This window comes from Eumetopias jubatus, unplaced genomic scaffold, assembly GCF_037043125.1.
Source record: "Eumetopias jubatus isolate StellerSeaLion01/CBP00866 unplaced genomic scaffold, mEumJub1_p1.0 scaffold_11, whole genome shotgun sequence".
NCBI lineage: Eukaryota > Metazoa > Chordata > Mammalia > Carnivora > Otariidae > Eumetopias > Eumetopias jubatus.
Genome location: NW_028274817.1, coordinates 89,378,130 through 89,398,104, shown reverse-complemented (window position 1 = coordinate 89,398,104; position 19,975 = coordinate 89,378,130). Strand labels below are relative to the sequence as shown.

The window sequence follows — 19,975 nt, the reverse complement described above, 5'->3', positions numbered from 1 at the left end:
CACATGCGCGCGCATGCACACAGAGTATAGGGTCCTTGTTGATTTTTCCAAGGATGCACAACTTCAAAGATATGTGGCTACAGTAAAGCAGCAGCAAAGGTAGCATATTTTTGTGCAACGTTGTCCTTGGTCCTTGTTCCCTAAGAGGAATGCTGCTGCCAGAGACACTCTTCGCTCAGGTAAGGCCCGCTAGACACGAGGAGGAAGCTCAGTTCTTTTTATACTTGGGCTAACGTCACCCTTCTAGAAAAATGCACGCTAACTATGGTTTACTGTTATTTAAGGACACGGTTGCAGGTGGTCAAGCCGGTGGGAGCTGGTGAAAGTGCACAGGCGGCCGACATGGGGTGGGGGGCGGGAGGAGAGGGCCAAACATGGAAGTTTGGGGAGCACGCAGCTTTAATGGGGGCAGCGGCAGAGGAGTCAGAGAGAAGCAGCAGGGGCAGAACAGTGCCCTGCAAATCCGTGGATGAAAGAGGAAGGGATGATGCACAGAGCCAGACGCCAAGGGCATGTGACATAGGATGCGGGCTGCAAAGAGGCCCTTGTGTTTGGCAGTTAGGTCATGAATGAGAGCCTTTTCTCGAGCACACAAATAGAGTGTTTTAAAGGCTGGGGACCGACAGGACAAAACCAGACAGTTGCAGTGACTGGCAAGAGAGGAAGCATCTGTCTAATTAGAAGATGTATCAGACTTATAGCAAAATGGCTTAGGCGGTGCTCATTACAAGGGCTTGAGCAATACAAACATTCGGTTATTTTGCTTAAGAAGAAGTCTGCTAGCAGGGAGTCTAGGCTGGTGCGGGCGCTCAGCTTTGTTGTCAAGGCCTTAGGCTCTTCTTGTCTTTCCTGCTCAGCCATTCTTTTCATGTTGGCTTATTGCCTAGTGGTAACCTGATGGCTACTGCAACTCTAGGCATTGAGCCCTCATTTAAGATAGGAAAGAGCATGAAGAGGCAGCCCCAGTTTTCCTTTTAAGTTTGTATTTAAATTCCAGGTAGTTAACATGCAGTGTACTGTTCGTTTCCGGTGTACAATAGAGTGATTCAACACTTCCGTACGATGCCCGGTGCTCATCCTGACAAGTGTGCTCCTTAATCCCCATCCCCTGTTTCACCCACCCCCCCCCACCTCCCCTCTGGGAACCATCTGTTTATTCTCTAGAGTTAAGAGTCTGGCTCTTGGTGAGGCGGCCCCAGTTTCATCTGCAACAAAGCTTTTCCTTTATGAGAAGACCCCTGAAGACACTCGCTAGTCTCCTTGGCCAGAGTTGGCGCACATAGCTATCCTTAGCTGCTAGGGAGCCTGGGAAAGCAAGTATTTAACATTTCCAGGCTGCATCATAGAAGCGGGCGTGAGCAAGGCAATATGAATGGACATGGTAGAGCCAACCAACATCTGAACTAGAATATTGTACCAGCTCTCTCAGTCATACCACGCCATGCTCCCCCTGTCATTCGCTTCCTACCTTTTTAGATGTACAGGGATGTACCATAGGTCCCTTTTCACTCGGCTCAGCTCTGAGAGTGCTCTCCAGCCTTGCTACTCCAAGTGTGGTCCATGGCCCAGCAGCCTCTGAGTCACCAGGGAGCTTGATAGAAATGCAGAATCTCAAGCCCTGTCCAGACCCACTGAATCCAAATCTGCCTTTCTGCAAGCATCCCCCCCAGGGGATGGTACGGAAGTGTTGCCCTATGGTGTGTGTTTGCTTGCTGGCTTGAAATTAATGTAAATCCAGATTGATTCTATGTGGAGAATTTCTGAGTGCTTCCTCAGATTTAGTCCACTAGGAGGCTGTTGGTCTGGAAGCGAGGACCCTGGGATTCTGGCCCCTGTACTGTCTGACACACCGTCTTACCTTGGGTAAGTCCTGTTAGCACTTTACATCTCAATGTGCCCATCTGGGCAGTGAAGATACAATCAAAATGTACTCGAAGCTCCCTTGCAGCTTCAAGTTCTAGTGGAAGACAGTGTGTTGGAGTACAAAAGAAGGATTGCATAACCTGCATGTCTGACCTTATTAGATGTAATTCTCCTGCCATTTTCTGAAAACTATTCCTTCACTTTGGAGATAGTTATTAAGTTATTCCTTAGCCCCATGTCTCTTATCTCTAAAACCTTTTGGTTATTAAATAGGAGCATCAGTCATGTTGCAGATTCTCAGTTAAGAACAGGTTTCTTGATATAAGGGAAATGAGAATTCCAACATGCCTGTCCCCAGCTGCATTATTGCCCCAGGCTGACTTTTCATGCTGCATCATTTATATATGTCAGCCCCATACAGGAACTATTGTGTATTGAGCATGATACTGTAACTCCTTAGGTATATGAGGAAGGAACTTTGAAATGCACTTTGCAATGCTTACAAACTAGGATTTAACATTCATAAGATTTCAAATGAATAGAAGGAGAAAAAAGGGCTTTGCGAAAAAGGGTTCGAAATGCTCTTTCATAAGAAACTGAATTGAATATTGTTAGAATTGCTTCTTTTTTCTTTAAATGAGTATCCTTTTTTATTTTTTAAGATTTTATTTATTTGAGAGAGAGAGAGAGAGAGTATGAGCGGAGGGAAGGGCAGAGGGAGAAGCAGGCTCCCCGCTGAGCAGGGAGCCCAACGCGGGGCTCGATCTCAGGACTCCAGGATCCTGACCTGAGCTGAAGGCAGTCACTCAACCGACTGAGCCACCCAGGCATCCCTGTTAGAATTGCTTCTAAGAGCATAGTCACTTAGGATAACTTGGGGTGGGGATGCCCTAACAGTTAACTCTGGATCTTTAAGTACTGAAATGTTAAGTTTGGTATTGCACTTGGCAGCCATTCAGAGAGATCTCCGATGAGTTCAGAACTTCCCAATTTTTCGGGGCACCTGGCTGGCTCGGTTGGTGGAGCATGCGACTCTTGATCTCGGGGTTGTCAGTTCGAGCCCCACATTGGGTGTAGAGATGGCTTAAAAATAAAATCTTTAGGGATGCCTGGCTGACTCAGTCGATAGAGCATGTGACTCTGGATCTCAGGGTCATGAGTTCAAGCCCCATGTTGGGGCTGGAGCCTACCTAAAATAAATTTAAAAAGAAAAAAAAAGAACTTCCCAATTTTTCCTTAGTGTGGTTCCTTTATCATTCTTCAGGACCAATTTATAATGCCTTCGGGGCTACCACAGGGATGGTGTATTGGTTTCCTAATATAGTTGCGTGTTTGTGGCCTCTTCAGAGGCTGAGAAATAAGATCAAAATCAAGACCTTCAAGATGCAGGCACAATATATCAGAATATGGTATTACATTTCCGATATTGTCATGCTGAACCTGAGGCACCTCCTTTAGAATCTTTCACCTTTGTAAAGAAACATCCTGTAAAAGAAAACAAATGAACACAAAGACAACAAACAAAACCAGAAGCAGACTAAGTACAGAGAACAAACTGGTGGTTTTCAGAGGGGAGGTACCGGGGGGGGGGTGTAGACAAAATAGGTAAAGGGGATTAAGAGGTACAAATTTCCAGTTATAAAAAAGTAAGTCACTTGAAAGGGTTAAAAAGTACAGCCTAGGGAGTATAGTCAATAATATTGTAATGATTCATGTGGTAAAAATAGGAAATACTCTATAAAATGACTCACACTTTTTACTACTTCACAGGATTCTTTGCTTTAAATATAGTGTCAGTATTCTAGAGACATCATGTGTGGAAATTCCCATGAGTCTTCTTGCTGTCTTTGTTAAAGTCTAGACATTTATTGGAGTACTGACTCCAGTTTTGTTTTATATTTTAAAAAAGGGTGCTGGAGAAGGTTTAGAGAACAGTAGCAAGGGTTAGTAAAAGAGAAGGTAGGGATTATATAAGGGACAGGTGAAAGAAGTCAAAGGCACACCTCATTTCTGGTATTAGGGCAGAATGGAAACCCTGATTAATGCTCCCCATGGGAATAAGTAAAATGCTGAATAAAATATACTCTGCTGCCTTGACATGGGAATCAGAAATTTGCAGATCTCCTGGAGGTTGAACAGACATCTCAAATTTCATGCACCCAACCTGAACTTCTGATCTTCTCCATCAAGACCACCATTCCAGCAGCCTTCCCCCATCAAAGATGGCAACTCCAAAAAACTCAAGATTCACACTCAGCACTCTCAGGCTCCACATTCATTCTGTTGGCTCTGCCATCAAAATATCTCCAGAATTCAACACTCTGCACTGCTTCCATGGCTACCACCTGGCAGGAGCCACCATCATCTCTAGGCCACATTGCTCCAATGGCCTTCTAACCGATTTCCCTGCTTTTACCCTTGCCTCCTAGAATCTACTCTTAGTGCAGCAACCAGAGTGAGCCTTTCAAACCTAAGTCAGATCTTGGCACGTCTCCGCTCAAAAGCTTCCAGAGGCTTTCCTTCTCACTCGGAGGCCAATCTGGTGTCCTTACAATGCCCTGTGAAGCTTTTTGTGACCTGCCCCCCTAATAACCTCTCTAACCTCATCTCCAGTTCTCTTTTCCTTTTTTTCTTTTTTTTTTTTTTTTTTTTTGAGGGGAGGGATGGGCAGAGGGAGAGACAGGGAAAACGAATCCCAAGAAGGCTCCACACCAGCACAGAGCCCAACTCGGGGTTTGCTCTCACAACCCTGAGATCATGACCTGAGCAGAAATCAAGAGTCGGACACTTAACCAACTGAGCCACCCAGGGGCCCCTCCAGTTCTATTTTCCTTGCTCACTCTGTTCTAGCCACACTGGCCTCCTATTTCTTGAACACACTAGTCTCCCTCTGCCTTAGAGTCTGCACAGGCTGTACTTTCTGCCAGGAATGCTCTTCTCCTGGCATATGGACAATTCCTTCACTTCCTTCAAGTCTTTATGCAAGTATTACCTCTTCAAGGGGGCCAACATATCCATTGTATTTTGAACTGCAATCTCCTTTTCTCCTCTGCCGTTTCAGTACCCTTGTCCTACTGTAATTTTTTTGTTTTTCATTGTTCTTATCAACTTCTGAGATACTTAGTTATTATGTTTGGGGTTCATTCCCAATGGGTCTCTTCCCATTGAATGTAAGTTCCTTCAGAACATGGATCTTTGTTTTGTTTACTGATGTAACAGAAGTTCCTTGAAGAGTACCTGGCATCTTGTAGGAGAGCACAGTCTATTTGTTGAATAAACAAGTGATTCCCCAAAGCAGAAATAGACTCAAATCCTTTCCATCCAGGCCTGAAATCATTTATACAGGAAAAGTTCCAAAGAAAATAAGTAACTCATAGTTAAAAATGAAAAAGAAAGTACACAAGGAAACAAGACACTGAAAAAGGATAAGCATAAAAATATGATCCAGAAAGATTTTTAACAGTCATGTTATGCAAAGAGTAAAAAAATATGGTTAAACATGATTTTGTTTTATTTTTAAAATTTTAAAGTAATTTATTTTTTAATCTTTGGTTTTTCTGTTCAGCGTGTTTTAAAGAAGTGCTTTTAAAAGTAGGAGCAGGGTAAAGAAACTAAAAAATAATCAAGTAAATTAAAAAATAACTTCTAGAAATGAAAATATACTAATTAAAATGAAAAAAGTCAGCGGGCCAATTTAACAGTATATTAGACACAGCTGAAGACAGCGAATGAACTGCTAGATCTGGAAAAACTGTCTAGCATGCAATTCCGAAGCAGAGACTGGAAAATATGTTTTCAGGGGTGGTGGGCAGCTAAGACATGAAAGACAGAGTGATGATGGTATAAAAAAATAATAGCTGATGATTCCCAGCATTGTTGGAAGACACGAGGAAACCTATCAGGTCCAATGCATGGTAAATGGAAAGAAATTCTCACCCAGGCACAGAGAAGCTGCAGTATACCAAAGAAGAGAGATCTCACAAGCAATTATTTTTTTTTGAAAACAAAAAAGGCAAATCATCCATACTCTTAAAAAATCAACAATTACATTTATGAGTGACCCTTGGACAAGAAAAACAGATGCCAGAAGATATCTTTAATGTTCTGAGACAGAAAGAGGAACTAAACTGAATTCATTACCTGCTTGAACCATCTTTCTGCCAGACTGACAAAAACAGAGACTTTAGGACCCAGACTGGAGGAAATTATAAAGAAAAATGCACTTCAAGCAGAAGGAAAAAGATTACAAATAAAAGGTCTGAGATTCAAGAGGGGACAGTGAGCAAAGATGTTGGTAAATATTTAAATAAAATTCAGCAACATCAAAACAATAAAACAAAGTAATGTCAGATTCATTTCAAGACAAATCTGAACCAAGTACTTTTTATAAATTATAGATTGGAAAAAGGTAATCACAGTTGAAGCATGAAGGTTTTTGTAGTTTTCAGTAGGAAGATAATCTACTGATAAACGTTAGACTATATTAAATATGCATGTTAATATTGCTAGGAAAATGTCTGAAATAGGCCTGACTGTTTAACTTCCAAACAAGTACAAGAAAGAATTTAAAAAGAAAAAAGAAGAAACCCCTCATTCCAAAAGAAGGAAAGAAATCAGGGGGAAAACTATTTGAAAAGACATAATAAAATAAGAAGTAAAACACTTAAAAAGGAATAATAAATATAAATGCTAAATTTGTCAATTAAAGGAAAACAATTTTCAGACTAAAAACTCTAACTGAAAGAAAAAGAGATAGACAAATACTAATCTAAGCTGTTATAACTATATTAATATCAGACAAAGTAAACTTTGAACAAAAAAATGTCATCGAAATGTGTCAGTACATACATTCTGAACTTGTATACAGTGAATGATGTAGCCTCAAAATACAAGGCAAAAATTAACAGGAATCAAAGATAAATGTCCAACGGAGTGGGGGATTTTTACATAATTTTCTTTTTTTTTAAGGGATTTTATTTATTTATTAGAGAGAGAATGAGAGATAGCATGAGAAGGAAGAGGATCAGAGGGAGAAGCAGACTCCCTGCTCAGCAGGGAGCCCGATGCAGGACTTGATCCCGGGACTCCAGGATCATGACCTGAGCCGAAGGCAGTCGCTTAACCAACTGAGCCACCTAGGCGCCCTACATAATTTTCTAAGTTAATAATAGATTAAGCAAACAAAAAAGGCTGAGCACAATTAAGCTCATTCTAATGGACATGTATAAACTATGCATATCATTTTATAGACTACATTTTTTTCAAGCAAATATGAAAGTCTTTGAAAATTGATCATGTGCTAGGTCATAACATGAGCCTCAAGAATTGTCATAAAAACCACATTCTTTGACCACAATGCAGTTATGACAAAAAGATAACTAAAAAAAAAAAAAAAATCCCAGCTGGAGAAGTTAAAATCCAACAAAGTTTTTAGAAACACGAGCCTAAAGAGAAATTGTAATGGAAACATGAAAATACTTAAAACTGCACAATGGAAATATTAAAATAAAGTTGTGTATGTAGTTAAAGCAATTAACTTAGAGGAAGATTTATAGCCTAAATTCTTCCATTAGGAAAGAAAAAAAGGCTCAGTGTGAATGAACTAAGAATGTGAGGAGTTAGAAAATTAAGAATATAATAAATCTAAAGAGTGGGGGAAAGAGCATAAATCCATGATACAGGAAATATATATTCAATAAAGAGGATCAATGAGACAAATGTTGATTCTTTGAAGAGACTAAAAATAGAGAAGTGTCTGGTCAGATTTTTCAAGAAAAAGAAAAAAGGAATATCTCAAATAAACAATAAAAGGGATGAAAATGTAGATATAACTACTGATTCAGTAAAGAATAAATGAAAAAAGGATGTCATGAACTTTAAACCAGTAGTTTTGAAACATACACGAAATGTATAAGGAAAAATATGTTTATCAAAATTAACACTGATTTAAAAAGAAATAGAAAATATGGGTCGTGTTTTAGCCTCAAAGTAAATCGTATCTCATAGTTTTAAGATTTTTCCACAATGAAAACAGCAAGCCTAGATGACTCTGGAGTTATATTCTACCCAATGTTTAAAGAATAAATCATTCTATTTTTATACAAACAGTTCCAAAGAATAGAAGAAAGTATGATCACTGATTTATGAGATTAGCAATACTCTAATGCAACAGACAGACAGGGGTTGTAGAAGAGAGGAGAATCTCAATTTCACTCATGAACTTGGCAACAAAAATTCTAAGTAAATTGTTAGCAAAGCATATCCTGCAATAGAAAGACAATATCAGGTTGTGTTTCGCCAGGAAGGCAAGTTGAATAATACTAGACAATCAATTTTCCAGAAATAACACTTTTGGTGAATTGTCCCAACCCTCCTACTAAATGCAAAGAGATTGGACAAATTGCACTGTACACACACATACACACAAATCTTCAAAGCATCAGAGAACTAAGAATGTAGTGAAGAATCACTGGGCCATCACCAGGAAAGGATTGACCTACTTTTCCCCTGGAAGTTGGGGATGGGGAGAGGGAGTTTACTGACCACCGAAGAAGCAAGTGAGAGCCTGAGTAGGCCTTTCAAAAGTCATCCAGAGCTAGAGCAATTGAGGGTCAAGTCCAGAGCCCACCAAAGTGTGTGCAAATGGAGGGAGGTATTGGTAAAGTCCTCACGTTTTGGGTTGGCCGGTGTCCTTGGACCAAGGGTGAACTGTAAGAAGACCAGAGCACGTGTGCATTTCAGCCCAGCTTCAAATCATCCCAGGCACAGGAAATGCAATAAAGTTATCTGGTATTATAAAAGGGCCCCCAGGTGCTGGCAGAAGCAGACAGAAATCCTCTCTGAGAAAGATATCATCCTCCTAGGATTCAAATTATTTTGTATTTTTTCAAATTCAATGAGTGGTAGTCAGTACAGAATAATCAGACAAGGAGGAAAGGCAACATGGATGAAAATGGGTATAAACAACAAAATAGAAACAGACCCAAAAGAAGTTATTATAAACACATGGAGGAGATGTAAGTCACCAACAATCAATCTGTTGATTAAATTACCAGGAAATGTGTTCATAAAAAAGCTGGAGAAAATGTAGAACTGCACATAAGAGGGGAAAGTAAATTTCAGTTTACAATGGAAGGTTTGTATATTTATAAAATAATTTGTTAGGTATATGAATCTTTTTATAGCTTTGTGTACCTTTTCCTATGATATATTCTTCCCAGCTAGTATTTTATTTTATTTTTTATTTTTTTAAGGATTTTATTTAGTTATTTGACAGAGAGAGAGAGAGAGCACGAGCAGGGGGTAGGGCAGAGGGTAAGGGAGAGGCAGGCTCCCCGCTGAGCAGGACCCCCGGGATCATGATCTGAGCCCAAGGCAGACGCTTAACCGACTCAGCCCCCCAGTGCCCCCCAGACAGTATTTTAAAATAAGATGAAGAGCAGGGCGCCTGGGTGGCTCAGTCGTTAAGCGTCTGCCTTCGGCTCAGGTCGTGATCCCAGGGGTCCTGGGATCGAGCCCCGCAGCGGGTTCCCTGCTCAGCGGGAAACCTGCTTCTCCCTCTCCCACTCCCCCTGCTTGTGTTCCCTCTCTAGCTGTCTCTCTCTGTCAAATAAATAAAATATTTAAAAAAAATAAGATCAAGAGCCCATCAGTGTGGGCTGATTTAAAACTTCATCTGTTAGAAATTGGAGAATTAGGCCTACAGCAACAACCCCAAAGAAAAGCATACATAAAAACCTAATTGCTTTGAAAAGGATCTAGATCGGCAGAATGTACTACAGCACTCTTTATTCGTGACACATGTTATTGTTGAATTGGCCTCACCAGTAACTATACAAGTGGGATTGCTTTGTGATGAGTGTCATACAGGGTTGTGCCCGGTCCTTGGGTGGAGGAGAAAGTTACTGTTTTCAGTTGCACTTTATAAGAGAGAAGTAAGGCACATGTAAGTTGTGAAAAATAAATGTTTTTGTCTTTACATGAGACATAGCTTTTTTTTTTTTTCCCTGAGTTTTAACTGAAGTCTTCTGGCCACTTTTCCTCTTTCTGCAGAATGAACATGTCGATTACGTAGATGTTGGTGGGGCTTATGTGGGGCCAACCCAGAACAGAATCTTACGGTTATCTAAGGAGCTGGGTCTAGAGACTTACAAAGTGAACGTAAATGAGCGTCTTGTTCAATATGTCAAGGTAAGTCTGATGTTTTACTCAAGTGACCAGTGGGAGAGAGCACTGTATTCGGGAAAACATTTGGTTTTGTTTTAGTTGTTTTTTTCTCAAAGCAATTGTACCAATAGGCTCTCAGCTTTACAGTAGTATTCTGTGTTTTCTTTTTAAAACATCCTTGTGGACTCTGGGAATCTCTGCCAGGGGTCAGGCCTCGGCTTGGCCCTCCTCCACATCACCCACCGTAGCCCTTGAAGGCTGCACCCTCACCCCCAGTCCAACTGGAGTAGGGGTAGTAGGCTCTCAGCTTTTTTTTTTTTCCTCTTCACCCTTTATGAAGAATGGGGTGGCGCGGGGGGGGAGCAGGAGTCACCTGTGGCAGATACACACACAGACACACACACACACACACACACACACACAGCCCCAGGCAGCCCCCAGGCACCTATGAGGCAATTCTAAGGCCCCAAGGAACACTAGTCTGAGGCTACTTCTTAAGACTGAACAGATTATTCATTCTCATTCTTACCTGAATCTTCTTTGCACACTTTGAGAATTTCCTCTGTATTGGGCCTTGACTCTTGGGTAGTCTAGACGGGTTGTGCCGTTTTGTACTGTTGAAACGAGATTGTTTAAACTCTGCTGATTTCCACGCAAGGAACAGCAGCTGTTGCCCGTGTTATTCTTTCTTACTGAAGCCAAACATGGAGCAGCTGGAGTCTGGGGATGTGCCTTGAGAGGTCAAGTTCTCCGATCTGCCATTGCAGCCCATTTCCTGGAACTACGCGGGCAGGGCTCATTTACTCATTCTTTTATTTAAACATTTATGTATTTATTTGAGAGAGAGAGAGCACAGGAGGAGAGGGCACAGGGAGAGGGAGAGAGAGATTCTTAAGCAGACTCAGCGCTGAGCGGGGAGCCCGATGCGGGGCTCAATCCCACGACCCTGAGATCACCACCTGAGCCAAAACCAAGAGTCAGACACTTAACCAGCTGCACCACCCAGGCGCCCCTCATTTACTCATTCTCATGCCAGGATTCCCACACCAGTAGCCACATCACTTCTCACCAGCACTCCCCCAGGCAGTCAGGCTCCAGACCCGCGGGGGACTTCTGGAGTTTGGAGTTGAAGGACTTGTGAGGGTATGCACACTGATGCACAATCAGGGAAATTTGGGGAATTTCTGATAGCTGGTTTGGGATGCTTGGGGGAAGAGTCTGGCAAAACTAAGTTCAGAAATCCAGGGAGGAATGAAGAAAGTATAAAAGTAAAAAAATTATACGAAGCGTTGATGAACTTTAACTTCCATGGGCTTCATGATCACAAAGGGGAAAACCCCTTTGCTTCCCCACTTTCTCTTTTCTGCACGGCATGGTGTTTCCCTGGACTAGTCAATAATAACAACATTGAGAATGATAGCAACTAACATTTACTGAGCACTTTTACGTGTATTAGCATATGTAACATATTCACACTCAACTACTAATTAAACAAACGGTCACGTAAATTCGCTCTCCAGTCCAGCTGGGAAGCAAATGAGTCTGATGATTGTCCTGGAATCTGAGCAGACTCATGCTTCTAATCTCTTCCTCTCTAACATTCAAGAGCTGAGAGATTTTTATTTTCCCTGGAGGCTCACAGTAAACAACAAAGTGCTTTTTTTATGCACGAACTCATTACATCCACCTTGTTAGGCAGGTACGATTGTCCCCATTTTACAGAGGAGAAAGCTGAGGTTCAGAGAAGTAAAGCAACTTGACAAGGCTATGAAACTAGTAATGGTCTGCCTACCCCCTGAGCTCCTACTGTTCATGAATTTTAGGACTGACTTACAAATAAGCACATATTGAAGGGGCTAAACTAAACACCATTCTTTTCATTTAAGACATAATCTCATCTAAAGAAAAGATGGATTCTAGAAATACTATTAAACCATCCTCTCACATACTTTAACCTGCCAAAGAACACATGTTCTCCCCCCAAGTTAGACATCAATGTTAAGGTAAAACAATAGTGGGTCAGCTAGAGGTTAATTTATTTTACCTGAATGAATGCCTTTCTGCTAGTGTTTCTAATAAATTGTATCATTTCTGCAATGAGAAATACTCGGTGTGGTGGGTGTTTTTATAATGACCAGGAAGCTGTAAAGTGAGGAGACCAGATTAGGGAAATTTTATATTCCATGTAAGATTATTAATAAACCATATAGCAAAAAATAACTCCACTTACTTAAAAATATCTCAACCCTCACTGTTCCATCCACTTCTCGGGAGGGGGGGGAAGGGGACTTTTTCCCATCACCATAGTGCATTGGGTTAATAAAGCACATTATCTTTGTGGCACTCTCTGCATCGGCTCTCGTGACAACCCCAGCTTCTATAATCTCCCACAGTGCATTCTTTTCAGTAAGTAACACCAAAATGGTGGTGGGTGCATCACCAGAAGATTGCCATTGTCTAGTTAGAACTAAGCCATATTCGTGATGGTCCAGGTTGCTTCAGCTTTTAAATGTTCCGAGAGTGCAGCCTTAAAGAATGCCTCAATTATTTCTTCTGACAGCAGACTGCAGTGCATCAAGTTTCAATGTGTTCTAGGATGATTTTTAGTATTCACCAAAGAATTATTCACGACCTTTGGTTGATTGTGTTGACAGTGCAAATTTTGGCATGACAGCATGGAATTCCAAGCCTGAGCCTCTGAGCTGAGCAATGGGGCTAGACCAGTGGTATTTTGCACCCTCTCCTTTACCAGGGAGACCACGTCTATCTACTTCATTCACAGAAGGTTCACGTCATTATTGCCAAATTCATTCATTAGTTCAATAAATAGTTACTATATAGTCTTCTCTGTACAAGATATTGTTCTAACAGTGGACACATGATCGAAGTTTCTGCTTGCATGGAGCTTACCATTAGCTAACATTTCTGCCTGTATCCTTCATGGATCTTGCAAATAGAGTACCTATTCTAATTCTGGTTTAGTAGATTCTGATTCTTTTTTCTTCAGTTCTTTTTTGTTTTGTTTTGTTTTTTTAGTAATCTCTACATCCGACGTGAGGCTCGAACTCACAACCCTGAGGTCGAGAATCACATGCTGTACCCACTGAGCCGGCCAGGCACCATAGGAGATCCTGGTTCTTATAGAATAGGTTTTTGAACGGGTTTTATGAATGTGGTGAATTGGATACAGGTCTGTTTAGGAGATTATATCCGATTTGTGAAATTAAATGAACCATGTTGTCTTTACCTTAAAAGGTAGATTTGAAGTGGCATCAGCTAGGTGTGTTTAAAACATTCTCTTTATGTCTTCTTTTCCTTTGGATGGTGTAAGGGAAGCAGATGGACTTGAGTGCTTCTTGGGTTGGTTGATCCATTACTTGCATTAGTAAATTAGATGCACCATCATTACGATTGTTTTATGAGTACATTTCATGGAGTTGTGGAGACTTTTTGTTAAATTTTGCAATGCTGAGTCTTGGAGAGGAAAGAAGAAGTGCTTGATTTCCTTTTTCTTTCTTCTTTTTTTCTTTTAAGATTTTATTTATTTATTTGAGAGGGAGAAGCAGGCTCCCCACTGAGCAGAGAACCCGACACAGGGCTTGATCTCAGGATCCCGAGATCATGACCCGAGCCGAAGGCAGACGCTCAACTGACTGAGCCACCTAGGCGCCCCCCTTTTTTCCTTTTAATGGGTTCTTCCAGATCTTAATAATGAAGAAATGCTGTAGAGAGGGAGAACAATGCCTCCAGAGATGGAGCAAGGCATTTTGCAGGCGCTGCTCTGCGGGAGAAATTGACACATTTATGCATTCCCACTTTCTCCCTGCTTTCACACCCTAAATAAAAAGGGAGACTATAAATACATACCACACATTTCTTTTTAGAGAATGGTGTGATGAAAAATTATTTAAAACAACATAGGCTTTCCTGATAGTAACAGCTCACCAAGCAAGTTTTCCTAGTATGGGTTCTGCTCTTCCCACAGCCGTTTACTTGAGGTTTCTATGCCAACGACTGAAATCAAAAGGCTTTTCAGAATGTGTGTGCTCTGGAATACTAAGTAAAAATTTTTTTGTTGTTGCTAAGAGGTGAACTCTGTTTTAGCCAGCAGGCCGTGTTGAAAGCAGGGGATTTATTTTTTTCTTAGTTTGTCTTAATGCTTGCCAGAAATAACTGCGTCTTTGACCCCTTACTTCATAATAGAGTGTTTCCTTGGGATTAGGGACATATATTTTTAAGCTGCTTTCAACACCTTTCCATACCAACTCACAGAAGGTGTATCTTTTGTGTTCAAAGAAAGTTCTGCTTTCACTTTTAAGTCTGCTCAGTAGGAAAGGCAAGAAACCAAAGGTGTTCGGCTCTTGTAGGGCTGTTGCTTGTTGTGTCTTTGTCTCCTTTCTTTTAATCACTTAGCTCCATCCCTCCTCACGCCATGCATAAGTATTGTCTTCCGTCTGTAATGTGTCTGTACTTGCGTCACCTTTTTTGAGTGATCCTATGAGGTAATAAGCATGTCCTCCCAACTTATAGATGAGAAAACTGAGGCTCAGAAAGCTTAGTTGCCAAAGTAAGGCTTTCCAGGTCTTGAGCCCAGGGTTCTGTGGGTTATGTCACATCGTTCCTTATTCCACAGGGAGAACGTCAACTTGAAAATCCTTTAGCAAACCTCTGTGAGGTATGACAAAAATCACCTTACCCCTAAGGGTTCTGGACTCCTAACATGCCACTCAGGCAGTAGGGGCTCCTGTGGACGCGGCCTCCTGTGGACACAGGCACTGGGAGCCATATGTGGTGCCGTTCACCAGGGTGGCTTCTTCTCTCGCACCCTGAGCCCATGAATCTGGAGTCCCTCTGGCCTTCAGTGAGCGCCTGACTCCCAAGGAACCCCCAGGCCACCCCAGTTAGGCACAGCAGGCTGAAGACTACAGATGGGTTTTATTACTGTGTTAAACTACTAAGTCTAGAGGTCTCGGGCATGGTTTGGAATTGTTGGCTATATATTCTTTTTGTTAAGTGATTTATGTGAACTCATTAGTCAAAGTATGATCGAGATAAGAGTATCTTATTTTATATCTTCCCTGGTTTAAAAAGAAAAAAAAAGAATAAAAGGGAAAAAAGTGGGGCACCTGGATGGCTCAGTTGGTTGAGCATCTGACTCTTGACTTCGGCCCAGGGCATGATCTCACAGGTCGTGGGATCGAGCCCTCCATCGGGCTCTGCGCTCTGTGGGGAGTCTGCTTGAAGATCCTCTTTCCTTCTCCCTCTGCCCTTCCCCACCCTCTAAAAATAAATGAAGCTTTAAAAAGAAAAAGAGAGAAAGGATTTAAAATAATTTGTATAAGTCAGGGTAGAGATGAAAAAAACACAATTAGGTAAGAACAGGCACATGGTAAATGGGCAGGTGTTCATGATAAGAAATTCTGTTTGATCATAGAAATGAAGTAATACAAGAGGGATTATTTGCTTTCTCTAAATTACAGTTATACATGGGTTTTTTAAAGCAGAGAGACTAAACATGTTCATATATTCTCACCTTGGTCTATCAAGTATTTAGTAAAATGATACATGGACGTCGCTTGTAAAAAAATAGTTTTTAGTAACTTCCATTCTTTTCCACTCCATTTTAAAAAGACTTCATTTCTTTCTCTTTTTTTTTCATTTATTTCTTGTGTTTACAGGAAAGTGTAATGACAGAAATTACTCTTAAAGCCTTGTACTGTTTAGAAAGCCAGGTCAGCATTAGCCATTTTCTCTCAAAGCCTCCTTTCTTTTTCCTATAAATTTTCAGGGAGAAATCTCCCATTTAGTTTGTAGATCATAAAGCTTCTACTTGGTTGAAGTGACAGCCCAATAAATAGAAAAGTCAGGTTAATTGTTAGATTTTTTTTCCTTCTTTTTTTTTTTTCTTTTTAAAAAAATTGGGGGGTGCGCCTGGGTGGCTCAGTTGGTTAAGCATCTGACTCTTAATTTCGGCTCAGGTCATGATCTCAGGGTAATGGGATCGAGCCCCGCATCAGGCTCCATGCTGAGCATGGAACCTGCTTAAGATTCTCTCTCTCCCTCTGCTCCTCCCGGCCCCACATGTGTGCGTGCACTTGCTCAAAAGAAAAAAAAAACTGGTAAAATACACATAACATAAAAATTTATCTTCTTGGGGCACCTGGGTGGCTCAGTCGTTAAGCGTCTGCCTTCGGCTCAGGTCATGATCCCAGGGTCCCGGGATCGAGCCCCACATCGGGCTCCCTGCTCCGCGGGGAGCCTGCTTCTCCCTCTCCCACTCCCCCTGCTTGTGTTCCTGCTCTCACTATCCCTCTCTCTGTGTCAAATAAATAAATAAAATCTTTAAAAAAAATGTATCTTCTTAACCATTAGGTGTACAATTCAGCGACATTAGGTACATTCGCATGATTGGGCACCCATCATCTGTTCGCAGAACTCTTTTCATCTTCTTGCTATTCATTTTTAATAGAGGCCAGTTCATTACAGCAATCCTTTTCTAAGCATTCATTGAGAAGCCATCTAGCGTCGGCCTCTGTGACTCAGTGAACTGGCTTTCAGTGGCAGTGTAGAAAGGGGATTCGGTCAGACACGAAGGAGTTTTCTTTGGCTGTGGAACTTTGCTGTCACCTCCTCAAGTGGGGCCTTGGCGTTGCAGTTAATGGCAAAAAGAACCTTGTTGGTGGAATGAAGCTTCCTCAAGAAAAACTGCTCTAGTCTCCATGATAGCCCAACTGCTAGAGGTTCTGAGCTTTCAGGTTAAATGTTGCCAGTTTGAGGTCAGTCTCTCCTTTTTTCCTCCCCCTACTTTCTACTTCATCACTATTCCTACTTCCTCCCCACTCCCCCCCTGCAGCCCCCACTTTACCCCAGAGCATGCACCCACTATCTTAGCCCAAAGACTTAATCATTGGTCCTGAAGTTTCAAACTTTTGTAGAATAGCCTTCTAACAGCTGAAACTGAAACACCCTTGAACGTCCTTATAAATCCCATACCTGGTGCATTCTGGGCACTTCCTGAAGAAGGGAAGTTTTGGTGTCCTGTGAGCACATGCTGACCCAACCAGAAAGTCTTTGCTGTCGTTGCCCTGTCCTGCCATTTAACGGAATCGATGCTGCCATATGTAGCCCTCTATTTCAGGCCTGGACTCTAAGCTTTTTCACTTCTGTGTCAAGCTCATTGAACGAATACCTTTGGAAAACCGGGTAGACCGCAGAGTTTTAGTAAGTGGCAGTTTTCCTTACTTTAGAGATGGGAGAAAATTGTAAGAATGCAAGTATTTGGTTCAAGGTCCCACAGAAGTGTGTGTGAGAGAGAAAGACAGACAGATGTGAAAATCTAGTTGATAACTAACCTTAGCAAACACATACCTTGAAACTGAAGAGACAAATAATGATAATAATATGGATACCTTCCATTTGAGCAGTCCAGTACTGTTTTCATAACACTTCATTTTGTTGTTTGCTTTGTGTTCGGGGTCTCATGCAACCAGAAGAAGAAAATTCTAGGTGGAGTGGCAGAAAATGTGAATGGTAATTATAGTTAAATGTAATGACTGCTTTGATCCCAAAAGCTGTGGAAATGAGTCCTTTCCATTTAAAGGACTTTTCTCATGTCAGGTTTTTCAAACAAAGGGATCGATTTCTAAACTACTAGTCCATTTCCTTTTATTCTGACAGTGCTCGTGTAATTTCTCAAACTCAAATGATACACTAGGAACCTCAGGCTGAGATTTAATTTTGTGTGTTTGCCCAAGTACCCAATGGCCTAGTTTCCAGAGCCATATCCAGCAGATAAATGTCTCTGAAAAAAACCTCAGGCTTCCGAGACGATGGGAAGAAATCACCATTGGCTCACACTTGCTGCCCAGCAGGGGTCATAAAAGTTGACTCGGAGGCACAGATGTGGGCACATTCACTAATCTACGTAATTATTGGGGCCAAAGGAGTCCCGAGTATCTGTGACTTTTCCCAGTTGGTAGATTTTTTAAAAAATCCTTCTCTGATGTTCAAATGTGGGGAAGACAGTGCTAAGGCTCTACTGACTCCTGGTCCCCTCCCCCTCCCATGTCTCCACCACCATGATCCCGGGAGCCCCCGCTGGAGTAACTCCATGCAGTAGAACGGCAGGGTTGCCCCTGCCCAGTCACTGGGATACGCAAGCTGAATGCATTCACTTAACAGCCAGTCTGTCAAGAAGCCCTGCTTTGCCCTTGACCCTCTCTACCTGCTCTGATGTACTTTCTCTTTGTACTGCCCAGTTCCCAGGGGCAGAGTCCCAGGCTCGAGACTCAGCACAGAGCACTTGCAATTTCAGCTAGACGCACAAGTGATTTCATTTTGTTTTTCCTTTTGACTCAGTGTTGTGGGATGACATACGTTCTTGTTCAGGAGACGTCCACATGAGACCGTATTCCCATTAGGAGCATTTGGAAAATAAATCCTCTGGTTATCAGGGCTCTGCTTTCTAACCCCTGTTCTCCCGTGTTCCCTCGGGCCCCTGCGACTGCCAGCCAGAAGAGGAAGAGAGCATGCCTAAGGGAATATTTTCTAAGCAACATTAATCCCAACAGTGCTTTGCAAGAGGGAGTTTCTTAGTCAGATACATTGTGGAAATGCTCCGTGTTCTATCCCTATTGTTGAGTGCCAAGATGTCTGTTAGCAAATTAGGGGTCCTATGAGGATGGGCAGAAAAAAAAATTTTTTTAAATTAAAAAGAAAAGCTGTTTAACTATAAGCCAGGATTTCCCAGATTCATGACCACGGAACCCATTTTTATATAGCATCCATAAGGAGCAGAGTGAGAGATGCTCACATAGGAAATGGTTTTAGAGATCTTCATCTTTTTCTCTTCCCTTCAGTACCTACACATAGGGAGTTCTAGTAAATCTGATGGTAGTATTGATTATGGCTATTTTAGAAAAGGTGTGTATGTGGAGTTGATCATTAAAAATCAGCGTTAATTGGCATTCATTAGAAGACCTTGTCTGAGGTGGGAAAAGAGGGAGTCATTTGTGTAGAAAGAGGCTGGACTCTTTCTGGAGCCTGGAGGAGCTAGATGTGATATCTATACATGCAAGAATTGTATTCCCCCTCCTTTCTTAAAGATTTTATTTATCTATTTGAGAGAGAGAAAGAGTGAGACAGAGCACAAGCAGGGGGAGAGGGAGAAGCAGACTCCCTGCTGAGCAGGGAGCCCGACCTGGGGCTTGATCCCAAGACCCTGAGATCATGACCTGAGCCAAAGGCAGACAATCGACTGAGCCACCCAGACGCCCCTGTATTTACCCCTTTTATTCCTCCATTTAACGAGCATTTCTCGGAACCCTGGTATATACAAGGCAGTGTAGGAGATATAAACATGTGTGAGGCATAGCCCTTCTTCGGTGTGTGGAAACTAGTCGGGAAAGTTCTTACATAAATCAGTTTAATAGCGTAGAAAATAGTGAGGTGCCATGGGCAACAAACAAAGTGCTTTAGTGTGCCAGAGGAAGTAGAAGTCATTTCCAGCTTCCGCTGCTAGGTAGGATCTTTGGGACCCTGTTTGTCTCAGAGCTGTATTTACTCATGCCAACAACCTCCAGACATAGAAAGCACATCCTAATAGGCTCCCAATGGAGGATCCAGCTCATGGGCACTGCAGGTCTCATCTTCCTGACATGGAGACTGAGGCACAGGGAGCTGGGGGCGGGGGGCAGGGGAGTCTAAATCAAGAGCATGGAGTCATGAACTCTACTTCTGTCTCTGCCAAGGCACCAGTTGGGATTAAACAAATTATACATGTACACACGTATATATCCACATATATGTTAAAAACCTAATATATACATAATATGGACCTCTGAATATCTTCAAAGACGTAGTGAACCTGCTAAATTCATCAAAAGCTGCCCAAATTTATTACTCTGTGATGCATCTCACTTACGATGATCACAAGATTTTAATTAGG

At 41.8% G+C, this 19,975-nt stretch overlaps 1 protein-coding gene across 1 annotated transcript in view; it reads left to right on the top strand.

Moving 5' to 3' along the window:
- The window catches only part of LOC114216876 (amine oxidase [flavin-containing] A), a 66,080-nt gene that overhangs the window by 20,717 nt on the left and 25,388 nt on the right, over window positions 1–19,975 (top strand). Inside the window, exon 3 of the mRNA XM_028113546.2 lies at window positions 9,916–10,053. Within this exon, the coding sequence (XP_027969347.2) occupies window positions 9,916–10,053 (138 nt within the window). The remainder of the gene's footprint in view (window positions 1–9,915; window positions 10,054–19,975) is intronic.